At 39.3% G+C, this 22,013-nt stretch overlaps 1 protein-coding gene across 7 annotated transcripts in view; it reads right to left on the reverse strand.

Annotated features, from left to right (window-relative positions):
* Window positions 1-22,013, reverse strand: part of ATE1 (arginyltransferase 1) — a 180,571-nt gene that overhangs the window by 38,348 nt on the left and 120,210 nt on the right. For all 7 annotated transcript variants that reach the window (XM_027596192.2, XM_027596197.2, XM_027596199.2 and 4 more), the window contains one exon: window positions 11,049-11,169. In XM_027596192.2, the coding sequence (XP_027451993.1) occupies window positions 11,049-11,169 (121 nt within the window). The remainder of the gene's footprint in view (window positions 1-11,048; window positions 11,170-22,013) is intronic.

The raw sequence follows: 22,013 nt of genomic DNA on the forward strand, positions 1-22,013 counted from the left end.
AAACCAGTCTTCAAAAACTGCGAGTTGTCGTTTTTTAGTGGGTTGTGAAATCAATATAGTGGGTCAAGACAGCTTTTTTTTTTTTTTTAACATATAAAATAGTAAAGCAAATGTATCACATCTAATGAGAATAAATACTATTTCATGAAACTCTGGTTTCAATTTCGTTATCTATACAGATAGACACAATACTTGCACACATGCATGTGTACAACTGCTGTGTACTAGGTGGAGATACAAATTGTCTTTTTTCTGAGTTGTAGTTAAAATTGTGAAAAAAAAAGCAAACAAGATGCCCTCAAGATCACTATCTATACAAAATGAGGTTTTTCTAAAAAACAGTACTCTATTTATTCTCTATCACATACTGATGCACAGGAGGCACTTCATGCAGTACTGACGTTATTGGGGGCTAGCAGTCTTAGCATTATTTGGTAAATGAAAAGGGGCTTCATTTAGGGACATCACTACTCTTACATCTAAATGGCACCAAGGGATGGAAATTTCTGGCAGGTCTATCTCTGCTACACGATGTGGTACCAAATGCGGCTGTCATCCTGGTTACTTCAGTCTTCTTTAACAAGCCAATCTTAATTCTACTTTAGCTCCCCAAGCCCCAGGCCACAGCTTGCCAAGCCTCCGAAACTGTAAAATCGGATACTCTTTCTTCTCTGGATGCCATTTCCTATCCTTGTGGCTGGTTCAGCCAGCCCGTCACCCTGGTTTTCAGAGACGACCCGTCCTGTGACCCTTTCTATGACATTTTCCTCCATTTGTCCCATCTTCGGTTCCTTTCTAACTGAATTCAGATGCCACTACCATATTTCAACCATTTCCTTGTCCTTTCATGGCAACAGCCTGACAACAAGAAAACTGTCTGCCTTCTCTAGGCCGCTGGAGAAACATCCCATCTACACAATCACCCTCGCTGATTTTTTTTAAGTTTTATTTAAGTAATCTCTACCGCCCCCACCCCCCCACCATGGGACTCAAACTCACGACCCTGAGATCAAGAAGCACATGCTCTTCCAAGAGAGCCAGGCCGGCACCCCTCACCCTCACTGATTTTGACAAGGACTGGCAATCGGCTCTGTCTCCCGTTATCCTGCCACCAACCCCGTCACTAGTATCTACTTTAGATGCAAAACAAAAGGCATCGGATGAGAAGGCGTTCAACCTGCTGCCCCCACACCAATCTATTTATCTTCACTTGCACTGAGCCTTTCCTCACCCTCTCCTACAACAGACAAAGGGGCCTTACTATCTAAGGCTCATCTTCCCATCTGTGTGCTTGATTTTTCTTGCGCTTCATGCCAGAGACCCTGATATATTGATTTCCACCCCTCTTCTGTTATCCCTAATCTCTCTCTGCCCTAACTCCCTTTCAAAATGCTCAAGTCTCTCTCAGTTTTGAAGGCCTTCTGTCATCAGATTTACCTTTCTGACTAGTGTCTTCAAAATTCAAATTTGATTATGTCACCTTCTTAACTTGTACTTTGTTGCTTTTTTTCAAGATTTTATTTATTTACTTGAGGGAGAGAGAGACAGACAGACAGAGAAGGGGCAGGGAGACGGGCAGAAGAGGGAGAAGCAGACTCCCTGCTGAGTGGGGAGCCCAATGCGGGGCGTGATCCCGGGACCCTGCGATCATGACCTGAGCCAAAGGCAGACGCCTAACCGACTGAGCCACCCAGGCGCCCCTTCTACTCAGTTTTTAAGCCTTGACACTATTTCATTCTCCCCTGAGCCAAGACAGTTCTTGCTGAGATCCTCCAAAGGTGCTTCTCAAGCCCTGTCAGCAGAATCAGATGCTGCTACTGCCCCCTACCTCTTGAACATGCTTCCTGTAACTTCCATGACCCTCCACTCTCTTGGCTTCTCCTGACCTCTCTGGTCTCTAATGGGGCTTTTCTTCATCTGCTCAGTTATTCCATGCGGGGGGGGGGGGGGGGGTTCCTCAGGGTTCCCGCCTCGGACCACTGCTCTTCACTGCAAACAACCGCACTCCCTCGTGAGGCTCCTGTGCACACGCTAGTGCCTCCTTCCCAGGTCCTTCATCAGTGTCAGGTCTGTATGGCCAGCTGCCTCCGCGACACCACTGCTCACGTCTCCAAACACCTGCAACTGAGCATGTCCAAGCTGCACTCACTAGTCCTCTCCTTCTCCCCCAAATCAGCTCCTCCTTCCATGCCCCTCATTTCAGAAATGAAGAGTCAACATTAACTCTGTTCGTGTCAGAATCTAAACAACTCTCTTCCTTCACCCCACAATTAACTGGCCAGTTCTGTGTACCCCAGCTCCTGAATATCCTCAGCATCTGTTCACTCCCGTCCCAGTCCCAATTGTTACCACCCTAGTCCAGGCCACCATCATCCTTGCTTAGAGTACCATATGCAAAACCCTCCTCATTAGTCTTCCTACCGCCAGTCTTAACTGAGTCCTGGCCATTCTCCACATGTGCAGTAGAAATGACAGAACTGCTGATGTCACTCTGGTACTTTTTAAAACCCTTTCCTGGCCTTCCAGTGTTTTCAAGAGAAACATCGGAAGTCCTTATAATGATTAGCAAAGTTCTTCACTAGCCAGCTGCATCTCCCGCATCTAGACCAGCGCACCGGCCCCCAAACTCTAGTTGTGCTTCCTGTGCCCTTCTGAATATGCTCTTGCATTCCCCGAAGTTCTTGCATTCCCTCCCTTTACAAATTCTAACAGATCACTTCATCTGAGAAGCATTCCCTGCCCTCCCACACCCTGTCCAAAACTGGGCTGAGCACCCTCCCATGTGGACCAACTGCATCTTCTATCTCCTCCAATATGCCACTAACTACAATTCACTAAACTGCTGGGGAACTGTCTGCATCCTCCACTAAGCTCCCGGAGGGCTGGGATGAGTAATTTACATCTCCATCATAAAGCATAATACTGGCTGGATAAATACTTGAATGAATGATTTTATGAATTCTTCATATTTTTTATTCTAATTCTTGGCCGGCTCCTCCAACTATTTCAAATTAAACTAGCTTATTTTTTTTCCCCTAAAGTCTACTACTTTCTCATGTTTGTGGTCCTTACTCTATCTGCCCCAATGCAACAGACATGGTCAGCTGACACTAGGGACATGCCATCTCAGTACCTCTTCTACATTAGACACTGCTTGGACATTGCCACTTATCCCCCAGGCCCTATCTGTGACTCACGCCATGACTACAGTGCACGGGTTCTATGAAGGGTAGATGGGCAAGGTCTGTCTTGCTTCCTCCCTTTCAGATGCAGCAGCCTGATCTCCACTTGGACAAGTGCAAATGCAAAATGCAGAGACATTAACACCCAGTGAGACCGTCATCAGCCAGGGGACAGTGAAAGCCAGGGGACACATACGTCTTCCTGTCCTTCAGGCAGCCAATTCTGAGACATCCCTGACGGTTTCTCAAGGGACTGAACTCCAGTCACTGAAGTGCTGGTCTGTACCGTGCACATATACCATTGTTATCTTTTCCTCTTTCCTTCCCTAGTTCACTCTCTCCAGTCCCCATTCCTGCTCCCGGGAATGCAAGCCCACGTTTCAGGATCTGCTGCTGGAGGGAAAGCAGGCTAAGTGTCTCTTCGCATCAGAATTTTGACTCTTGTTTTCTTATTTTGATAGGGGCTTTCCTATTTTCAGACAAATTTCATTTCAATATCAGTGAACACTCTGCAGAAGCATGAACAAGTCAAGTCTTCCATAAATGATGTCTATTTCACATGAATGGCAGCTAGGAAATTACATTTCTTACAAGAAAAGGAATTCTACCGCAGTTTCCACGTTTATATTAAAAACATTTTGCTAGCATCATATAAAAGAACACTTATAAAATAAACAGACCTTCTCATACCTTCATTTTATAGCTTCCTTATTTTTCTGCTGAGAGACTGAATATTAACAGATAGAAAAGAGAATCTAAACAGTTTAAAAATACCTTTCAGACAAAGGCAGAGACTTCATTCTTATATTGAAGCTGGGTGTGAATGATATAAGAAACCTCTGGATTGTTATGTTTGTCTTTGGGTCAGTTCCTCCAATAGATAGTAGACACTGTATTATGACTAGCAAATGATGCAGGTTCCAAAATACAACAAAAATATAGCACCAAGTATCCTTCAAGATTTTTTTTTCAATTAAGCTAATGATTCATGTTCTGTTACTAGAGAGGCACAAGTTGTTAAATCAAGAATATTTACTGGTAATTCACAAGGTAGGAAAACATTCAATTAATTGCACATTATTTAGGGCTGATGATAAGCTTGATTGACATTCTGGGATATGATCTTTTGCCCCTTCTTTCCTCATTTAATCTTTAATCATTCCATCAATTGTCAGAGATCATTCAATTTATTGGCTAAGCAAAGATTATAAATTCTCTACTTTTATCACAACAAATTTTTAAATTTTTAAAATTTGTTTAAAATCAGAATGTGCAGAAATCATCAATGCTTAAAGAATTTCAATGCTCTTTGGGTAGTAATAAATTTTACTTTCATTACAATAAAGTATCCCTGTGAAGGAGTTACATGTCTTCTCAAAAATCTGTAAGGTACCTAGTTCAGAGTATTAAAAGAATTCTATTGTTATCATATATCAATGACAGTAATCTTATTTTTATAAAAAAACACGTGAAATCCACGCCTTCCAGCTCCGATACATAAGTATATACTCTATTTATAATATATTTAATGCCTAGAATTAAGATGCCACAAAGCTTCCTAACAAATAAAAACAAGTCTTTTAAATACTCTGTAGTTGCTCCAGGTATTATGGTGCAGACTGAACCACACCTCCTCTATGTTAAGATTAGCATTTTTACACATTCTGACATTTCTGAAACCTAGACGCATCTTACAACTGATGGAGTCATAGTCTAATTAGCAACATTTTCCCTGTCTTAGTAGTACATCAAATAAAGGACTTAAAATTGATGATGGCTCACGTTCAACAGGACATCATCATTCATCCAGCACTGAGACAACAGATATGGGCTTTATTTTTGTTCTTTACCTGATATTTTGGACAACCTCTTCATTATATAAAAAAATGTCAGTTTTTTATTCAAACAAACAAACAAAGCAGCACTGCAAGATGCCACACAGTAGAGACAGGCTGAACGAGCATTTTATAGACATGTTCTGAAGCATCATGATTGTTTCCAGCTTGCTGGATGGAATGATTTCAAAATGATTATTATTTATTACAGGATTAATTAAATTAAAAACTGGGTGATCATAAAAGGGAATTATTTACTTAAAAAATTTATTCCATAAGAAAACAGAAAGGGATCAGAGAAATATTTCCTGAACAGCTAAATGGAAACCTCAAGTCTGCTTCAAACTTTTTCAGAACTATTTCAGTCTGCCTCCGGCGAGGGCTCTGGCAATTTTCAGTCATTGGCTCACTGCTCATGCATGTCTTTCTGAGCAAAGACTGGCTGGTAGAAATTTGTGAAGCAGTATTTTTAAAATTTCTCTCATGTAAGACTGGCTCTAAGATACTCAAAAATGAGAACAGTAGTTGCAACTGTTGAAGTTTACCTCAGTAAGTCCGTTGCACATTTTTCAGTAGAAAATGCAAATACTAAAATGTCATACTACTTCAGTGGTATTCACAAATACCATAGGAAAGCCTTGTTTTCTTGCTCCTTACCGTCCTCATGAAAATACCATGTCAACTAGGGAAACCGAGTTTCTAATTTTTACAACAGGAGAGGAGTCCTATCAGTGCAGTGTATGTAGTGTAGCTTCGTATTAGTGCTACACTAACACCTGGATAAGAAAGTGCTTACACTAACACCTGAAAAACAGGTTAAGTGGGAAAAGACAGAAATAACATAATGAAGTCATATTTTCATGTGGATAGAGAGTAAACTGAAAAATTAGAAGACCGTAACTTTTGGGGCGCCTGGGTGGCTCAGTCAGTCAAGCATCTGCCTTGGGCTCAGGTCGTGATCCCAGGGTCCTGGGATCAAGCCTTGCACCGGGCTCCCTGCTCAGCGGGAAGCCTGCTTCTCCCTCTGCCTGCCGCTTCCCCTGCCTGTGCTCTATCTGACAAATAAAATCTTAAAAAAAAAAAAAAAAAAAAAAGACTGTAACTTTTTATATTTTCCACATCAAAACACATCTCCAGAGTCACCAAATATAAAAGCCACTTTTCCAAAGACAATGGTTCTTTCTCCACCTGGCTACACATCCCAGGACCACCATCTTTACTGGCAACAAAGAATGTATGTTTCCTAAGTATCCAACAATCACTATCAAAGTAGGTAGGTCAACCTCAAAGCCAGCTTAATTCTATACCTATAATAAAGACAGACACTGTCCACTTAATTATAAGTTACCACTGCAGCACATTTTTAGGGGCCCTTGGAAGTTCTGGTAAATCTGTCTTCTCATTATGTATTATTTCCCAGTGATCAGGGTGACACTGTGGCTAAGGTATGCCCTTTTGAGGGACCATGAACACAGTATTCAGGAAGTGATACCAGGCTTGGAGAAACCAGGTGAGCAAATATAGGTCAGAGCTCTTTCTGAACCTAATTATTTCACACACGGTCAGAGTGGGACTTGCTTTTTCCATGGGCATATGTGACAGAGACTACAAAAGTATAGAAAAATTCCAGGGAACCATGCCGGCAAGAAAGAAGAATGGAGTAAAGAGACAAATGAAACAACATAAAATAACAGACTAGAGCCTTGGAACTTCAGGGGTTCAAACCAGAAGAAAGCTCCTTACACTTGGATTTTCATTAACTGGCTGGGAAGAGGTAAAATGTCCTAGAAATTCTCTAACCTGGGTAAATGCATAAAGCACTAAGATAAAATTAGATGCCATTATTTTTATGGTAAATTTAAATTCAATAACCTTACTAATATTATGACTTAAACAAATTAGAAAATTTCTTACAAACATTTCAAAGTATGTACAGAAAAGGGAGTGAAATCTAGACTAATCTGTGGTAAAAATGACTATATAGCTGTAATTACCAGTAGAGACAGAATAAAGACCATTCTAATTAGCTCCTTTGAAGTCAATACTAAAAATAGCTACTTATAAAAATGAGAGAGCAATATTTGAACTAAAATTATTTTAAATCTCTGATTAAAAACAAGTATTTTTCCCAATAAATGATATCTGAGGGGGTCAGTGCCGAAAAATTCCATCATGTTCTGAGGATCAACTGAGGTCACCCAGGAGAAACCACAGGATGATACTTGAAAATAATATATGCTCGGTGAAGTTGTCATTTGTTATAAATCTGGAAGCAAAAGGATTTTACTACCAACAATAGTACAGCACCTGCACAACATTAAGAGTCAAATCAAATCATAATTTATCGTGGTTCTAAAACCAACTCCAAAACATCTGGTTTACTCTGTCAATGCCGTCTGTAAATATCTGTGTTGGACACAGCCTATCGCCCAATTACTGGCATTTATCTGCTGAAACCCCAGATCAGTGGTCAAGTAGTTTTTTCCCTTACTAAAAGGAAGAAGCAACACAGAGCATTCAGTAAAAACAAAAACAAAAGTGTGAAGGATGACTCCTGCTCTGTTTTTTAAAAAAATGTACACAGAGGTATGCAGAGAAAAAAAGATGAGATGGAGAGCATAAAAACACTGACAGTGATTACTGCTGTACAGAGAGATGAGAGGGTCATTTCAATTTCTTCTTACCAGCGGTTTTATTGCATTTGGATAAATCTACTACTATTCGCAGTAAACATTTTTAAAAGATAATTTAAAACAAGAAAAGCAAAATGTAACTGTGATGAAGAATTTTTGAATTCTATACATATCCAACTATCAATTTAATAAGCAATCTAACAGATTTTTACTTAAAAATCAAGTGAGAACCCTCTAAAATCCTTTCTTTAGAGTCAGCAGAGGTCCTGAATTCAAAAACAAAAGACCGATTCGTGAACAAAGGGACGTCTTTAGAATTTTTCAGGTGGCTTCTGTTTGTCAGCCCCTCCCTCCCCCCCCACCATACAGTAAAGCAGTAAATACAACAGGTTTTTATCATTCTGCAGACTTCCTAGTTAAGTAAATAACCATATAACCCAAACCTCCAAAATGTGGGAGGTGGGGGAGGGGGAGGTCAAGGGCAGCGAGGAATAGGGTTTCCAGAGGCTTACATCAATTCAGGATAGAGGGAAATGTAATTTTTCTTACAAGTGGCCCCCATGCCCCTTGTAGCCAAGCTTTGTTTTACAGGGACCTGTGGTGATCAGCTGTGCCTTCTGTAGAGCAATTTAACTACTGAAAAGCTGGGAGAAGAAACAAGATTTAGTGGGGGAAAAAAAGCGCCATGCCGACTAACAATGGTGTCCATATTAAGCTCTGTATTTTGTCTGAGTCAGAGTTTGGGTCACGTAAGAGTAAAACTGGCCCAAGAGAAGAGAACAGTTTCTCACAGATTGCCATTTAAATCTCAAATGACCATGTTTCACAGCATGCTGAATACACTCCAGCATGTAACTGCATTTTAATTTCCTAAAACCACAGGATAGAAGTCTGATTTCAAATAGTGTCTGGACTGTGATATTCAATACTGATAAAACTGTATGGTGTTCTCTTGAAAGTTGCAAAGATTCAGCATATGGAAAAGGATCTTCCTTTTCTTTGAAGCACTATTCTTGGAGAAATTTACTCCTCTGACTCTTGTAAATGAATTCTAAACAATGAATATTAAGAGCTAAAGCTTGTGCCGTAAGAAAAGTAATTTAATAGATTAAAGGAGGAGAGCATACTACATACTCTTCACTCACCACGGTCACACCATCGAAACGAGACTTCAAATTTTGCCATGAAATGCTCATTTATACTTACTTTGGAAAATAAATTTAGAACCTATTAACATGAATGAATCTTTACTTGAATGTCCATTCAGTGCATGGAAAGTATTCAGTTACCTTTTCAACTTTATAGAACAGGGAAAGCCTGTGATGGCCTTAATTTCCAGGTATTATATAAAAGAAGGAAACTTTAAAACAGATCAGAAAAGAAAGAAAAAGGGGAAGGTGAAACTGTGTCTTAAGTTTGGGAGTCAGAAACCAATTCATGATCGTTTTATTTAGTTGGAAGGAACTTACAAATTTCTGTATATGAACATGAAATAATACAGTGAAGATGGTTAGCAGTTTTCACCGTAAGGGAATGGCTCTGAGCCACCCTGGAGAAAATTTGCTAGAAGGGGAAAAAAATCTTTTTTGAAGGGACAGTGGATTAAGTATCTGCTTTCCTCTAAACTACTTATTATTGCTTTTCCTTTTGAGCCTGACTCAAACACTAGTTGACAAATTCAATAGGTCTGTTTTTAAGCAACACATCTGTTTGATCAGTCAGGTGTAATTTCACTTAGAAACAAAGAATGGAATCCTGATTAACAACTGAAGGTGCAAGACCTATAAAACCATGGTTTGCTCTATGAACCCAAATATCTAGGAAATCTGGGGGTGACCCTGGGGTGCCTGGCCTAGGAGTCAGGTGGATTCCAAGGCCAATCTTCATCAGATTTTAAGCTATCATCATGTGTAAGAAGTGCTCCCTCTTGATTTCATAACAGCTTTTCAAGGAGATACCAAAATACAATGGAACATGAACCAATTTTTTTGTAAGAAAAAGCCTGACTGGGCGGGGGGGGGGGGGGGGGGGGGGAATGCACATCTTAGAACAGAAGAAATTACTGCATTTCTTTTCTTGTCCCTTTTGTCTTCCTATTTGATTTTTCCATTTACTCCCTTCCCCTCCCCTGGTCTTTCCACTTCTCTTTTCTGATTTTTTTCCAAGCTTAGACCATAGATGACTAGATAAAAAATATTTTATTCTTAATGGTGCATCAGGCATCTCCTCTTGTGGGCTGGGAGGAGTCAGAACTCAGTGAAGCACACAGAGGAACACCCAGGAACTTCAGTCTGAGGAAAAACACGCAGGGGAACTTGATGCAACCCATCACGAGAGCATCACAACTCACAGGTGATGAACAAAGCCTCAGCAGAACGCAGGCAGGGTGAGGAGGGCTGTGTAGAGGGAGACTGCTGTAAACTGAGGGGGGTCTAGACAAAAGGGAGGTGAGTAGAATTGCCCATTTTTGGAGACAAGAATCAGACCAAATAAAGGCAGATGCAGACGAAAGCCTGTGGCACAGGATACGGGATCCAGGGGGCTAATCTGCCTAGCAACCACCAACTCAGCAGTAATACGGGACTATTCTCAGCATGTTTGTCTTACTTTAATCCTCATTACAGCTCAAGAAGGTAGGTTCTATCATTATCTTAATTTTGAAGGCCAGGAAGATGATGAAACTGCCTAAGGGCCACAATTTACAGGCTGATGATGGAGCCAGGATGCAAATGCAGGAAGTCTGACCCCGGGGCTATACTTTTAGTGTCTGTGCCTACTACTAGTGCACAGAGTATCCAAATGGGGAACACTAAGGAGATCAAATGCGGCTAGGGCTCTACTGCGTAGGAGGTGGAAGAAGGGACAAAAAAGGAGAAGCACCAGAGATGTATGAAGAAAGTCAACAAAGTATTGTCTCACACAGACACACACGAAGAATAAGAAAGCATTTTCACAAAACCCATCCCAGCCTGTTGGCCCTCAGGAAACCATTCCACAACTTTATTTAGTCCAACTGGTCAGTATTTCTATCTTCTTTACCTTAGCTAAACAATCTAGTGAGCAATTTTTTTTATGCACTGTGATAGTTGTAAAAAGAAATGGAAAGTGGTATCAGCTCTTAAAGCATATAACAATAGTAACAGAAGAAGATGGGTTAGTAGGGAGCAGAAGCACAGGAGGTTTCTGCATTTATTTCCCAAAGTGAGAGTGCTGTATGCGTGCACACATGTTATCATCCCGTCACACGCTGACACGCACACACACACACACACACACACACACACACTCATGCACATTCTACAAGAGATAAAAAGCTACCTATGAAGAGCCAAAAACCACATACATGGAACCTAAAAACACTGTCAACGATTTCTGGCAGAGCTCTGCTCTGAACATACCTGCTTCTGGGTCCTGGTTGAAACGGCAGTACTTGGAGTTATCAAGCGAAGACAGGCACTGCTCAATGGGCACCCAAACATACGTCTCAGGACACAACAAATCAGAAGGTCTATACTGACCCTAAAGAGAAGTGAAGGAAAAAAAAAAAAACCAAAAACACAGGCATTACAAACACAGTAACTTCCTGGTTACAAGGCTCCAGAGTTCTAGGAAAGGTTTTAATCACCAGTTTAAACAAAGTCAACCAGAAACAGCTTTCTTGTAAATACTAAGCGACTCTAGGAAATGCTTCCCCATCCCAAGAATGCACACTTGATTCAAAAGCTCTCTAAAAGTAATGCATCACTACTTGTGATGCCTGTATTGATCTGGAAGATTCGGGTTTCTACTTTCTTTTTGAAGAAATATTTAATATATGATTCTTGCTGAGCTGACTGCAGAGAATACCCAGTTTTGAAATCAAAGTGAAATGTCTTTCCACGTATGACAGCATTACAATTTACATCTGGAGCAAACTTCTTTTCCAAAATGGAATTTCAGGATGTTTTCATTTGTGGACTCAGTTGATAATACTCATTCCATGATGATGTATTAAAAAGTACTGTTTTGTCCAGAAACTTTCATGAACAATCTAAACTGGTAAATGTAAATTAAAAGAAGTTTAAAAATCATTACAGAAATTTTAGGTAAACTTCTATGATAATAATCCTCTCAAATTTCTTCAAAAATGCCATTTAGCAAAAATGATTTATATATTTATAACCCAATTATGTACTCCAAATCTAAAACGAAGACTATACACTAGATGCTGAAGAAAAAAGTCATTTGCCTACAGGTAATCTGGTAGACAATCAACAGGGGATGGCACAAATTACGGGAAATCATTCAGTGAAAATTTTCAGAAGCATCAAAGTTAATTAAAATTCCAAATATCTCTTCTTTAAATTTCTGAAATTCAAAATTCATTATGGAGGTTAAAATACAGTAGTATTTTCCAACTCTCTTTAGTACAACCCATAGTAAGAAGTACACTTTACATCACCACCTAGCAAACATATATGCAAATAAAGAACCAGAAACAAACCTGTTACACAGAATGCTTCCCCGTGTTATGTAATCTTTTGCTTCCTATCCTACTCCATTTCAGTTTTCAATGATGCTCTTGAACCATAAATACTGCTTTTACAAACAGCAAGTGGGTCACAACCTCAGAGTTTGAAAAACACGTTCCAGCACAAAACCCTCTACCAAGAGTACTGCTGATAGAGACCCAGCACTGTTACATACCTTTTGATCAGACAGGCCCTTTAACCTGCTGCTTTGTGCAGGTCACTGTATGAAGCCTCACTCAGATATACAAGGAACACCACACCCTCCCAGCACTCGGAGCATCCAGAAGGCCACAAGTGAACGGCGGAGAGCATAACTGAAGAAAGCGTATGCGAACCAGCTCCCGCCGGAGGGGCTGGGAGACAGGTCAAGGGGGATGAGGAGTTTTACTGGGGATTTAACAGATGACTGGAGTTAAGTCTAGGGCAGGATGAAAAGGAATGAGAATAATCTAGATGAAGGGAACAAGATAAACGAGGACAGAGAGTGGGGCCTGGTATGAGATCACCCCGAGGAACAGGAAATAGGGTACTGCAGAAATGGAAAGGAAGGTTGGGACAGATTCCGTGAGGCCTCAAAATCCATGTTTCGGGCTATATTCTAGATGAAATGGGAATGCTTGCTGGCTAAGACAGAGAGCATGACCGGAGGGAGACTAGAACTCGGGTGCCTGACCCTGACCTGCCCAGACCGTTCATGGCATTGCTGACGCCTGGCGACCCTGGAGCAGGAAAGGCCATCCATAAGGGGCAGCTCCAGGTGGTCCACGTACTCATCCAACATGAAAATTCCTAACATAGGATTCTTTATAGATGAATTCATAATTAGTAGGTGCAATAAAGCCCGATATTCAATGATATCTATCTTATCAAAAGCAATGTCATTCTATCCATTAATTCAGAAATTGTTTTACTGGTGGGAAGTGGCAGCATGATGTGCTGCTGACCCTGTTGACAAATGTGAAAAACCAGCAGTCTAAAGCAATGGGTCTAAATCTTCTTTATTTTCGTTTTGGGTTATAGAGCATTTGGAAATCTGCTGAGGGGAAAAAAGCTAAGCATTAAAGCTGAAGATATAAAACTTCTACAGAGAAAAAAAGGAGTAAATTTTCTTCACCCTGGAGTATAAAAATATTTATTAGTGCACAAAAAAGCATTAACCATAACAAAAAAAAACAACAAACAACTGATGAACTGGACTTCATGAAAATTATATACTGTACTCAAAAAACTCTTAAGAAAATAAATAGGCAAGCCAAAGACTATGAGAAAATATTAACAAAACATATACTGGAAAACAGATTTGTATCCAAAACACATAAAAAAAAACTTAACAACTCAAGTATAAAAAAATCCATTTTTAAAAAAAAGGCACCAAATATAGATGAATGCCTAATAAGCACCTGAAAATATATTCAGCATCAGTTACCAGAAATGCCAATTAAAACCGTAACATATCACTGCACGCCCACCAGAATGGCTAACATTAAAAAGACCGAGTAACAAGTTCTGGCAAGGATTTGGACTATGTAGAACATGGATACTGCAGATTTAAAATGGTTATAACCATTTGGGAAAATATATTCTTGGACATTTATCATTTGTGAATAATGTCTAGGATAAATTCCTTGAATTGAAATTGATGCATGTCAGGGTTTTTATGTTTTATAGCACAAAACTATTTTCCATAGAAGTTGTGCCATTTTACATTTCCATTAGCAACATATGGACACAAGTGTTCATTTCCCCACATCCTTACCAACACAGTGTACAATCGAAACTTTCAATCTCTGCCAATCTGAGAAATGGCATTTCATTGTGGTTTTAATTTGCATCACAAAGCTTTCCATATGTTTAAAGCAATTTGTATTTCCTTTCCCATAATGTTGGCCCACTCTGTTGTTAGATTTCCGACCTTATTATTTGAAAAACTTTATATATTAAGGAAATTCATCCTTAGTTTGCAAAACATGTTTTACTTTTCTAGTTTATGGGACTTTTGACTATGCCATTTTCTTTCACCAGGTGGAAATCTGGTAAGTGGTCAAACTCATCATTTTTAAAAATGGTGTCTGAGGTTTTGCAATGTAATTTTTAAAAGTCACTATCACTCAAATATTATAAAAACATTCATGTTTTTTTCCTAGTACTTTTATGGTTTCATAATTTTACATTTACACTTATGCTCCATCTGGAATTTATTTTGGTGTAAGGTATAAGAAAAGGATCTAACCTAATATCTTTCAGATGTTTACCAAGTGGCCTCAATATCATTTTAGGACTGTGGTTTCCCCCACTGATTTAAATGTCTTTCTGATAACTTACTAAATTTCCATATACATTTAGATCTCTTTCAGCACTTTCTATTTATTTTGATATACTGACCTGTTTATTCATGTGCCAGTGCCACACGGTTTTAACTATTAAAGCTTGATATTATATTTTAATATCTAGTTGATCTAACCATCCCACCATCATTGCTCTTCATTTGCAGAATTTTCTGGCTCTTCCAGCTTAATTTTTCTAAAATTCTGTACTTGGGGGTTATCTGGCTGGCTCAGTTAGTATGCAACTTTGATCTCAGGGCTGTGAGTTCAAGCCCCAGGATGGGTACAGAGATTACGTAAATAAAATCTTAAAAAATAAAATAAAATTCTGTACTTAATACAAAAATGCTACCATTATGAACAAGGAAACAGTAATAAAAATGTTATGGTATATTTTGTCTATTGTGATGGCAGGACATAAAAGCAGAGAATCCCAAAAACATTAGTAAAAAGAAAATATACGTATCATCTTAAGTTAAAAAAAAAAAAAACACCAAAACATACAAATGACACCATTTTCGAATTTAAGGTAGAACTGAATGATGACTGGCTAAGTTCAAATGTTGGGGGGGCGGGGCAGGGGGAGGCACTCAGGCATCACCTTAGAAGTCTTTAAAGGTGGGCGCCTGGGTGGCTCAGTTGTTAAGTGTCTGCCTTTGGCTGAGGTCATGATCCCAAGGTCCTGGGATCGAGCCCCACATCGGGCTCCCTGCTCAGTGGGAGGCCTGCTTCTCCCTCTCCCACTCCCCCTGCTTGTGTTCCTGCTCTCGCTGTGTCTCTCTCTGTCAAATAAATAAAATCTTAAAAAAAAAAAGAAGTCTTTAAAGGTTAAAACAGACAAATTCCATGCAGCTATGCAGATTCATACACAGACACCTGCACCTAGTGCCTGGATTTAACAATGACGCTGACATTCAAAAATATTGTCAATGAACACGAAATGAATCTTCACTATGCAGACGCTAGCTGCTGAGAATTAAACGATGAACAAATAAATGCATGCCTCTAGATAACTCAAAATCTACTGGCAGTAACAGACTTGGACAAAGATGAAATGAACATGAGAACACAGCAAGGGGGCGCTCCTGGGGGGCTCAGTCGGTTAAGCATCCAACTCCCGATGTCGGCTCAGGTCATGATCTCAGGGTCATGACATCAAGCCCCGCACTGGGCTCATGTGCTGGGTGTGGAGCCTGCTTGAGATTCTCTCTCCCTCTACCCCTCCCCTTCCTCCCTCCCTCAGTCCCTCTCTCTGAAAAACAAGAAAAAAGAAAAAGAATGTAGCAAGTATAATTGTGTAGTGGTTCAAAGTTCCTAAATTTTCACAACATTCTTTTTAGGTAGTACTTGTTCATAATAGTGGGTCAGAGATTTTCTTTCTGACTCTTTAAGCACACTTCATTTATTTCACTGAAAAGTCACAAATGTATACATGTTATCTTCTGCTCATCAACCAAAATCAAGTTCTGAAGATTAGGTTAAAACATTTTCTCCAAACTACAGGCTAATCTCAGTGCTTCATTTCAAATATTCTCTCAAACCACCAAAGAATACAAAGGGTTTTATGAAATAAAACCACTCTGAAATGTTATGCTTTCTAACATTTCTAACATTAGCTGGTTGAGCGTTAAGAGACCAAAGTGCTTACAACTCAATTTAAAGTTGCCACCACACAAATGAAAAACACAGGGGCTTAAAATCTACCCTGCCTTTGCAGCCAATGTAAGAAAATGAGAAATGTCTGTGTTAAGAATGTAATTACTTAAGGATTTGGACATACTTTCCCATAGTCAGAAGAAAAAATATTTAATCAACCTCTAAGTACATTCATTCATACTGGAACAATGAGATAAAAGCAGATTAATTCTTTGTAAATAAGAAAATCAGAGTTACCAGATTTCTCAAGTACTCAAAATTTTGAAAATGTAATTGGTCTGACAGGGCTTATCTCACAATTTTTTGAGCATTCTTGCAACTGGATCTACAATTTTAGAAGATGAGCTCGACTCACCACACACCATCGCAAAACCACCACCCAACAAGGACAGCACCAAATGAAATGCTACTAAGCAAAGGCACCTATTTCAAGGGGGAGCTCTGGGGGAGAATGATGCAGTTCAAGATTAAGAAGCTTGGGAAAGGTAAAAGTGATCTTCTAAAAAGCCTAAAATTAGAAGAGGGAATGCCTATTCCTCATTATTAATTACATGTTTCTGGGAAGGGATAACCACTCCATTCAAAGTCCTCAAAGGGAAGTAAGTTCAGCAACCTCTGTGATCTACAGCTTCACCAACTGTTTTAAGTTCTTTAGCTATTTACAAACTGTTCTGGACTGGAAAACAAGAGGAAAAACAAAAAACAAGCTAAGTGACTCTATATTTTCAGTTGTCAAGGAAGAGTGAATGTTTTGCTCAGAGTGCTCAGCAGTATTCAGTATTCAATTCAATGATTTTATTCCTGATTTCATTTTGTTTAAAGAAAACCACTTAGACTACTCATAAAACCCAAATTATACTTACACCCCCAAGAAAAAAGAGAAAAAATTAAAATATGGTCATATTTCCGTCAACTTGACTAGGTTGTCATAGACTGAAATTCAAGGAAATTCCAAAGTTAAATCTAAAGCAGTAGGGGAAAAAAACTAGCTAGATACATTTCCTGCTCTATTTCTATAAAAATAACTGCTTCTTCTGGAAGAGGAGATCATACAACTTTGGTTTTTGGTCAATGGAATGAACAGGCATTCCTTTCACTTGCATGCTTTAGACCATAATTTGAAGAACATTATCATATTGATCTAATTTTCTACCCTTTAAAAGCATCACAAAATAAACTGTATGGAGATTAGCTTACTTTAGCAAAAAATATTAATCAAACTTCAATCTAAAAATTAATTCATTTTGATAACCAGATGTTAAAAACATGGTTGCTTTCATTTCTTACCAAATAAAAGTGACACAGGTATATAAAGTGCATATAAAATGGGGTAAGTATCTGGAAAAATTTGATTTCACAATCATTAACAATTTCAGCAAGGATACTTTAAAACAGATCAACACGGGCGCCTGGGTGGCTCAGTCAGTTGAGCGACTGCCTTCGGCTCAGGTCATGATCCTGGAGTCCCGGGATCGAGTCCCGCATCGGGCTCCCTGCTTGGCGGGGAGTCTGCTTCTCCCTCTGACCCTCTTCCCTCTCGTGCTCTCTGTCTCCCATTCTCTCTCTCTCAGATAAATAAATAAAATCTTTAAAAAAAAATAAAATAAAATAGATCAACATTCTTTACTTCTCATGAAAACACAGCCAACAACACGAAGAGTCTTTCCCTTAAGTTAAGGTATAACTAGTTAGAAACCTGGATCTTTGAAGGCAAAAGCAACATTAAGTAGATGGAGGAAGGGCAAAACATGGTTCTAGCAAGCCCCCCAGAATCAATCTTTTTTTGTAATTTTTTTTGAGATGCAATTCACATACCATAAAATTCACCTTTTTAAAGTGTACAATTCCATTGTGTTTAGGATATTGTGCAAGGTTACCTTATCAACAGGACTCCCTAATTCCAAAACATTTTTATCATTCTAAAACAAAAAAGCCCTGTACCCATTAGCAGCCACCTCCCATGCCCTCTCCCCGCAAGCCGCTGACAACCATTACATCTACTGGCAATCCGTTTTAAAATGGAGTATTTGCTTACTTCCTATTAGAGGCAGAGTAAAGCCCAAAGCCACAACACAGCCTACAAGGCCCTAGTAACGTGGCCCATGTTACCTTTCTAGCTTGTCTTCTAGGACTTTTTCCCTCCTCCCTTCTTCCACCCTGGCCACACTGGCTTCCTTGTTGCTGCTGGAACACGTCAAGCCTGCTCCCCGCTCAGGGCTGCTGTCTTCTCCTGGTCTTACAGATACTGCCGTGACTGCCACCCACGTCCAGGTTTTGCATAAACGTCACCCCAACAAAGCCCACCTGTCCCACTACTACTTTTCTTCCATAGGACTTGCCACCTTCTAACACTCTTGTTAATTTATTTATTTATTAGATCTGTAGGAAACTCCTTGCTAGAACGCAGGGTCAGGAGTTTTAGTCTGATTTGCTCACTGACCTATCCCAAACCCACTCCGTAAATACTGGCGAGATGAACAAACAGTGAATGCAGGACGCTGGGCCCACACCTCTGCCACTTCCCTCTCTAAACACAGGGGAGGCCACTTTCATGCACTCATCCTGCACATTCACACGGCACACAGCGAGCGACAGTGTTTGCTGAACTTGCACTTAGGATGCAGCTCTACTGCATTTTCACTGCATCGAGACAGTGCCCAGCCTTCAGGAATGCTGTGAATTATCACTGAAGACTCAAAGTACGTGATCACCAGAGGATCCAGAAGAGTTACTGAAATTAAAAAGGAGGTTCTCATACTCAAGGTTAGAAACTACTAGTTCATGTCAATTTAGTTTTTTTCCCCCTCAAAGCTAAAAATATTCCTTATTTCACTGGCATACACTTTCTTTCAAAAAAATACGTAGCTTTTCAAATTAAGTTTCATTTTAGAAAAGGAGGGGGAAACATGACTTGAGAAAAGGCCTCCTCATCTATTCAGGGTCCAGCAGTTATCACTCTGGTGATGACAAGAACAAAGACAACGAGCTCTCCCAGCATTTAAGAACACAGTCTTCATGGGGCGCCTGGGTGGCTCAGTTGGTTAAGCGTCTCACTGTGGCTCAGGTCATGATCCCGAGGTCCTGGGATAGAGCCCCACCTTGGGCTCCCCACTCAGCGGGGAGTCTGCTTCTCTCTCTGCCTCTTTCCCCTCCCCCTGCTGTGCTCTTGCTCCCTCAAATAAATAAATAAAATCTTAAAAAAAATAAAAAAAGAACACAGTCTTCATGATGATTCTGTATCTCACAGGAGCTCAATCTCAGAATAAATGACTGAAGTAATGAAAACAGACACTTTCTACTGTGCAGATGAAACAGTAAGATCATGTAATGGTAGTGATCTAATGTGATGGTTCTGGTAATGAACTCAGAACTAGACTCCGGATTCCCATTCTCTTTCTATACCTCAATTTTAAAATATTCGCAATTTTTAAAAGGATTTTCAAAATAAGTTCCAAAAATCTTAAAAATCACAACTCAGTTCAATATGCACACACTCTGCTCATCATCAAGGATGAAAGGATGGAATGAGCCTCATGGTGCACTTGTGAGCCGTTGGGAAAATGTGTTCCAGTAACTTTCATAGCCGGGGGTAAATGCAGGGGGGTAGGCACAAGGTCCCGTGGAAACACAAAAGAGCTGCAACATGGCTGTGATACTTGAGAGAACAACAAGGACTATAAACAAGCTGCTGGTCAAACACAAGGATGAGACAACCAGCTTCCTCTGGAGACTCCTCAGAAGAGGTCCCTTCCGTATCATGTCAAAGTCTGAGAAGCACATTTCCATGTTTGGAAAAAAAGTTAGGCAGTTACCAAAAGTACAAACAGATCCAAGACCTACATGGCCGTCTCCCTCCTGAGCTCCCAAATACATGTCCGTCATAATTTTACCAAATAGGAAATGAAATGGAAAACAACCATTTCAGCTCCACCGATTAGTATGTGGTCCTATGTCTGTGGTTTGTGGATGCTTCAAAAATAAATGTCTCTTCAGCTTTACATTCAAAATGTTAGGTTAAAGACTAACTCCATCTTTTCTCTGAACAAGTGCCGATTTCCATAAATTCAAATTTATTACCAGCATTTATCTTTCTTCTTAATACAGAATGACATATTCGAAGTAACTTTCAAGTTCATGAATGGACCCTACTGTAACTTGGTATTATCTGGAGAAATATTATGAAATCGACAATTTCAAAATTACATTCTGGTTTTCTTTTATATTATTACATCTTCTTAGATTCCTAAAGAAGCACTTCTTAAAATTGAATGTACAACTGATCAAAAATAAAAGCTTATTACTAACCACCCCTTTCTAAATAAATGCACAGTATTAAAAGGTCTATTCTTTGATTATAGCAAATCCAGAAATACATGATTTTACTAAAGGCCTCCAACATCATTTTTTAAAAGCCTTTTTTTGGCCTTTATAAGAAAACATATGAACTCATACACATTCAGGACTACAAAAGTTTGCAAATCTGACATATAAGAATTCTCTTTGAATATTACATTTGTTTTTGTATGAGTTTAAACAACATGCAAATGAGAAGTTATTTCTTTAATTAAAGTTAAAGGATCTGAGACTTTTTTTCTCAGAAAAAAAATCAGAGAAAAGTAAAGAAATGCTTTCATATGATATTCACCCAAGTTAGCATTCTTGGCTTTTAATTGGAAACATCTGGGGATGGGCTTGGCAGATTGCAATAAAATTGAAGTTACCAATTCACACCCTGCCATTTTGAGGGTATTTTGTTTTTACAGTTTTCAAATTAAAACCAAACAGACTTTCCTTTGAACTCTGGTCCTGAAGCAAAGATCTTTATGAGATTTCACTCTCAAGAATACTTTATAAATATTTTGAAAAACACGAAGGATTTCACGAGTATTTGAGGAGAGGATAAACCAGCAGAGTTTATTTTAAAAGTTCAAGTTAAATTAAAATGTAAGAACACTAAAAAGACAGTATTATTTAAATACACACACCCAAACACACACACACACACACACACACACACACACACACACACAGAGTAAACCCCAGTAGCACTGAACAAAGAAGAAAGATTTACCATGTAAGTCTTTTTATCAGGTAAAGTTGATATCAGTATCCCACTTTTCTATGATAAACCTATTGATTTTACTAAAACCAATTGCTTAAAGAGAAGCTCTAATACTACATAAACAAAAATAGTTCAAAATAATCCACTAGAGTGGGTTGTACCTCCAGAGAAAGCAAGAACAAGGGCTTATTAAAGCCAGTCTTTTCCCTGAAAGACAACACCAATGCAATCCCATCCACAAAGTACTACAGCAGACCCCGTGCTCCCTGATTTCATTACATAAACAGAGATTGACTTTATCAGTCCCCAAGAGAGTGCTTGAGAAGTAACTCTAGCTGCTCTGTTTTCAGAAACTGTGTTTGGATTGTGCCACGCTCAGTTGGTGAGGTGAGCAGAGACCAGTGAAGACAAAGGGCCTAAACATCTGAATCCATTTGTGTTCCCCAAATTCTGAAAGCCAACAGATGTATTCCATGTGCTGCTAGGCTAAGCTTTGAAAATTTAAAAATACATATTTTTTCCACCGACAAACAGAAAGTGATGGTATTCTGTGTTTCTTTAATTAAAATCCAAGGGTTTGCAAAGGCTCTGGGACTTACTTTAAAGCTTCCTTAAGACTGGGCTATTTATTTTACTATTAGCAAATAATAGAGAATAAAGATTCTAATTCAGTTTTAATCACAATCTTTGCTTTTATTTTGGAAACCCTGGGTTAATCTCTTTTCTTCTAGAAAATACAAAGAAAGCTTGTGAAGAAAAGATTCAGGGAGTCAACTTACAGCCCAAATTTAATTTCAAACTGAAGGGTCA

The sequence above is a fragment of the Zalophus californianus genome, chromosome 15 (assembly GCF_009762305.2).
Source record: "Zalophus californianus isolate mZalCal1 chromosome 15, mZalCal1.pri.v2, whole genome shotgun sequence".
Lineage (NCBI taxonomy): Eukaryota > Metazoa > Chordata > Mammalia > Carnivora > Otariidae > Zalophus > Zalophus californianus.